At 31.9% G+C, this 6,000-nt stretch overlaps 1 protein-coding gene across 1 annotated transcript; it reads left to right on the plus strand.

Annotated features, from left to right (window-relative positions):
* Positions 1–3,339: 3,339 nt before the first annotated feature.
* On the plus strand, positions 3,340–5,167 carry LOC130746158 (heavy metal-associated isoprenylated plant protein 39-like). The gene is made up of 3 exons (XM_057598706.1): positions 3,340–3,506; positions 3,909–3,984; positions 4,404–5,167. The coding sequence occupies exons 1-3, from the start codon at positions 3,501–3,503 to the stop codon at positions 4,778–4,780; spliced, it is 459 nt and encodes a 152-aa protein (XP_057454689.1). The 5' UTR covers positions 3,340–3,500; the 3' UTR covers positions 4,781–5,167.
* The last annotated feature ends 833 nt before the right edge of the window (positions 5,168–6,000 follow it).

Below are 6,000 nucleotides of genomic sequence, written 5' to 3' on the forward strand. Positions count from 1 at the left end.
TAAGTATTTGAATTTACACGCCTTTATTGACATTTTATGTGATGTAAATAGCTGAGGGCTTAACAAAGACACTTTCGCCTTATACTAAGCCTTTAGTGTCTTGAGGGCTTGTGGTCTGGTATGGGCTGATCAATATGTATAGCAATTGGGCTGACCGAATCATGTATTAAATGGGCCGGGTAACCCATGATCCAACGGGATCAAAACCCAAACTATAAATAAAAGAGGACCGCCCAAGCGGCGAGGACCTATCATTTCACGCATTTTTACTCACTTTGTTTACTTTCGCTTGCTCTCGAAATTGGTTAGCCTTAGTCTGAGGTTCCATACCGGAACAACGCGAGAATAATTCTTATGCACTAACGGTGTAAATAAGTTTTATACCATCATTTAATCACATTCCTCAATTTTGTTAGCTCATAATTAATTTTAAATTTAATATATTTAAAATAAAAAAATAGATCGAAGATTATGATTGAATGATTGTGCAAAACTTTTTACACTCATAAAAATTAATCTTTAATCACACAAAGCATGATAAAGAAAAAGTTAATGGTACGTGATACAAACTGGATGCAATGGCTTACCGTGTATTTTGTTTGAAGAATATATAGTATTTATTTAATTAATCCATTTGCCCAATTCATTGAATATACATATATACATATTATTTTATAATTTGTTTGTGCATGCATTGAGTGAATTTTAAACTATATACTTTAATTAATTAAATCACTGCACGGAATATGGATAAATTAGGAATACCAACTTATTATATTAATTAAAGAAAAATTGGGATGAGAATATGTCTTGGCCTCTTGTTGAAATTTATGGTATTGATATTTTCCCCATTGCATCCTTTTCTTCTCGTTGGAAAAGAAAATTTTCATAAGTCTTCCAACATCCTAAGGTCTTCAACTAACGTTCTCGAATGTAATTAAGATGAGTTATTGTATAGTTTGGAATGTTCTCGAAAGCTTGTTAGCTAAACCTTATTTATCTTGAAATGTTTTCATAAAAGAAAAATCTTAATCCAGATAAATACGTATAAGTCAAATAAAGCTGCTTTTGGATACATGTTAATTACTCCCTCCGTCCCTAATTATAAGCTAAAGTTGTAAAAATCACACTTATTAAGAAAGTCTTAATTGATGCATTGATTTTCAAAAAAAATGTACAACTTTCTATGTTTACCCCTATTTATGATAACACTTTTTCATCATTGTACTACTAATGGTGGTGCTCCACTACCAATAAATGCAAGGGTGAATATGGAAAGAAATATTAACTTTTGCAAGGTTAGCTTATATTTAGTGACACAAAAAAGTCTCAATGTTAGCTTATAATTAGGGACGGAGGGAGTATTCCCCATCGATATAAATTAATGTGACCTAGTAGCATTCACTAACAGATAAAAATGATTTAATTTTCCTTATAAATCAGTAGAAAAGCTTGTCTATATTGCATTTGATCCGATTAGTATATATATCCAAACACACTGATTGATTTAAGAGTTTAATTTCTATGCATTGATGGTAGAAAGTTATCAATTGAATTTTAAGGATGTGAGAAAATCTCTCTTTTTATTTAATTTCATTAATTGACATGGTACATCCTTAAAATCTGATTGGTTGAAGGTGTAAAAAAAACTTTACAACATCATACATCATCGTTTTTCTCTTAATTTAAATAGTATTATATACTTAATACATTGTTTTGAGTTCAAGTCTTGGTTATATATTTTTCGTTGAAAGAGCTAGCTCTCCTTCGTCTTGGGGTATTCGGTTGGAGAGGATTATCTCCTATATATTACGTTTAATTTGAGGGCTAGCATATACTTGTTCACTCCAATGGCATGCTGGACTCCCGGAATAAAAATGTCTATGAACTTGATATTTATGTGTGCAAAAGAATTCAAACTTATACTATTAAACCCAACTACCTGACATTCTTAACTATACTTATTTTGTTCCATAAATATTATTATTTAAGACTATGATACAAAAGTAAGATAACAAATATTTTTATTTTTTGGTACATGTAAGATAATAATTATTGATACTAGTATTTGACTAAAATAGCTTTTTTTTATATTTTTAATAATAAGAGCTAATAAAACTCTCTTTGATAGAGAAGGGTTGCATGTAGTTGGTCAATATAAAAATAATATAAAAATAATAGATGAGATAAAATTCAATTGATGATGACATATGTGAAAAACAGTTGGAAAAAATACATTAGTTTTCTAAACAATAATAATATATACATACACACCTCATTTTTTAAACATTTCATTTCCACCTCATTTTATTTCTATCTCTCACATCTCATCATTTATCACATCTCAAACTTTCTCTCTCTTACTTTTTCTTTTCTTCCTATCTCTCTCCTCATTCCACCTCTCTCCACCTCAAAGAGAAGTGTGAATAAAACATTATTCTTTTCTAAAACAACAAGTATTTCAAAAAAAATTATAGGCGGCTAAAACAAAAATCTTTGGATAAGTTTATTAAGCCTTACATAAAAAACACAAATAAGTCTGTCTTTGATAATAATTAGCCTTATATTATTATATGTGCCAAAAAAACAACAAAATAAAATAATCATTCATAGTTATTTTATCACTTAAGTACAAAACGCATGTATCCGTATATAACCATCTGAACTATTTTTGGTTTCTATAGGTATCCATGCTCGGTAAACAGTTATGAGATTAATTTATTTGTGGCCTGAAAATTATAATTATAAAGGAAAACCTCTTTCAACACATTTTTTTCTTTTTACATACCGGTCAAAAATCGATGTCTAAACTATGCTTAAAGAACTCACTCACCCATGATTTCAATCATTTTGAGGCATTAATTAAAGGATGACTCCTAGTTGAGTTCAATTTTATGTGAAGTTCAAGGTGTGGGATTGGTAATTAGGCTGGGGTTAATTTGATCCTTTGTAAGCCCCCTTGGGAAAATTCATCTCGGCTTTATAAATGGTTTATAAATGGGTACACTTTTTCCTTACTAGGTTTTTTCAAGAGAGTTTTCTCATAGTAAGGTTTTAATGAGGTCTTTTTTATAATTTTTTCATTGGGTATTGGGTGGGTTAGTTTTGGATGTAGTAGGTTGTCTTGTATTGTTTTCGTTTCAGTCTTTTTCCCTTCATTCTTCCTTATTTGTATTGAGATTGAAGTACCCCTTGTACTTCTTTTCAATATAATTCATATTGTTTATTAAAAAAAAAATGTGGTAGCAGCCCTTGACCAGCCAGTCAAACTCTTACGCCCTGCTACGTTTGTTGTGCTCACAGAATGCTGCTTCGTCATTGCTTCGCAATCAATGTGTATAAGGTCTCATTCAAAAGCCAACAACTCTCCACCATTTTATATAAAACATATATAATACTCTGCTTACTTCTATAATTTCCCAATAGATCATCTCTTCTTCTCAAGACACTCATTCACATCTTTGTTTGATCTGCATAAAATTGAATAACATATTAAAGAAATGAAGGTATGATTCATCACACTTTCCAGTTTTTGGTTCTTCACTATTCTTTTTTCTTTGCTCAGTCACTTCTTGGCTTTGATTCCTTGTTGATTCTCCATGAGCTTTAATTATCCCCTCATTTTCTCTCTCTTTTCTTTCATGTCCCCTGTTCAACCCCTCCTTAATTAAATATCTGGTGTGGTTAGAAATTAATTTTGATATAAATCAGAACCCTGGTTTTGGATTTGTTTTGAACATCTGGTCTACATGTGAGAGATGGTTTATATTTCATCAAGAGCTTTCTGTTTGGTTGAGAAATTTTGGTTTCAAGTATCATTTTTTATGTATTTATTTAGGCTGGTTCAGATTAATTGAGTTTTATTTGAATCTGGGTTAATTAACATCAGTTCCTGATTTTTGTTACAGAAGTTTGTGCTCAAGTTAGATTTGCATGATGACAAGGACAAGAAGAAGGCCCTGAAAACAGTTTCAACTCTGACAGGTACCAATTCTGTCATTATTTTAGCCTCACTTTGGATTTTTCTTCCACTGAACTCTCTTAATTTGATTGGATTAGAGGAAGTGAAAAATGAGCAGTGGTTAGTTTTGATTGGATTGGCCTCCTTCACATTTTAAGTTCTAGTTGATTTTTTTGCTAATCTTTCCTTGGAATCAATTTTGAATTTCTGATGCTACTCATACAAGCTTCTTCTCAGAATTTATTTTGGTTTTAGAATCAGCCATAGAAGAATTTCAAACACACACTTATTTTATGTTTGAAGTTATAGTTGCTAATTTTTTTTTCTTTGCTACAGCAATTTCCAGATAAAGAAACACATTTGTTCTCTCCAAGTTTTCCTTTTTCTAAAGTAATTTTGAAATCAAAAAAAATCTGAACAATCTAATTGTGCAACCTATTAGGTATTGATGCCATCTCCATGGACATGAAAGAGAAGAAATTAACAGTGATAGGAACAGTGGATCCAGTTACTGTGGTTAGCAAATTGCGCAAATACTGGCAGACAGATATAGTAGCAGTAGGACCAGCCAAAGAGCCAGAGAAGAAGAAAGAGGAGCCCAAGAAAGAAGAGGCCAAGAAGGAAGGAGAAAAGAAAGAGGAACAGAAGAAGGAAGAGGGGAAGAAGGAAGAATCAAAAAAAGAAGAGAAGAAAAAAGAACCTGCCCCAGATCCTGTTTTGGAGCTGGTCAAGGCTTACAGGGCTTATAATCCATACATGACCACACACTACCATGTACAAAGCATGGAAGAGAATCCCAATGCCTGTGTCATTTGTTGAAGAGCATGCTTTCCAAACATGGGATTTGGATTTGGTGCTGTCAAAAATGCGTGCAGTCACGTCAGTCATCAAATCGTCTGATTTTCATTTAACAGCTCTGATTTACTGGCTGTAGTGACTGCACCATATTTGACTGCAGCTAATTCAGGTGTCCAACCATGAGGGAAAGATAAACTTTTTCAACATGGTAATAGATATCCAACTACTTGTATATAATATGGTGGTGCCTTGTTGAGTTGAGACATTATTAATATGTACAGAGAGAGAGAGGGAATAAAGTTTTGAGAGAATTTATTATTTGATTGTATCAACTACTAGAATTAGTAATTTGTTTGTTTTAACTATTGTTTGGAGAAAATGGAAAGGCTGATTTTTTATTTGTTTTCATCCTCAAGTCTCAACTACTCAAAACCATACAAAGTTAAGAAGTAGCACTGTCATGTCCTTCTTGTGGGACATGGAGGCTGAAAATTTAAAAGCATAGTACATAATCATGAGGTTGAAACTTTTTCTTTCTTTTAAAGCTCTGTTGTCTTCCTCTGCAATTTGTTGTACATATGTGGAGTGAAAGCTATGGGAATCATGGGACTGATTGGTCCCTGAGGTACACCTATACCATTATATGTGATTTGAGCCATAATTGGCCTGTCATGATTACCATCATTCTTTTTCTAATGATACTCATGAGCTAATTTACCTTCGCATCATCATACCAATCTTGTTCAGAAGAAATTAGCTAATAATGGAGTATTCTATTCAAATATTGTTTGCTTGGGTTTTTTTGGGCACATGAAGTTTCTTTGATTATTATGAAGATGTCCATGTCCTTGTATTGGATTTGTACTCATTTTCTAATACATGCATTACTTAGTGATGTACAATCAAAGTGACTCCCCGCCTCACTCTCAGAAACTTTTTGTTTCTTCTGCATCCCAAAAGACAAATTTTATCTGCATATGATTATTATATATGTAACCTACCAATACAAAAGAATAAAGTTAATTCAAACTAAAAAAAACACTTACATCTAGTGAAAGATAATAAGAGAAAAGAAAAATAAGAATAAGATAAATGATGAGTGATATGATAGAGAAAGAAGAAAAATAGAAAAATGAAGTAAATAAAAATGAGATAGAAGAGAAAGTAATGTGTGGATGAACCAAAAAACCAAATACAAAATCCGATACCTCAGCCTATCTGCCTATTGCCTTAGTTGATTT

Source organism: Lotus japonicus, chromosome 3 (assembly GCF_012489685.1).
Source record: "Lotus japonicus ecotype B-129 chromosome 3, LjGifu_v1.2".
Taxonomy (NCBI): Eukaryota; Viridiplantae; Streptophyta; class Magnoliopsida; order Fabales; family Fabaceae; genus Lotus; species Lotus japonicus.

What these genes read in the sequence shown, in the direction of transcription:
- LOC130746158 (XM_057598706.1), top strand. An exon ending in AACAGTTTCAACTCTGACAG is followed by an intron (nt 3,985 to 4,403) that starts GTACCAATTCTG and finishes GCAACCTATTAG; the next exon opens with GTATTGATGCCATCTCCATG.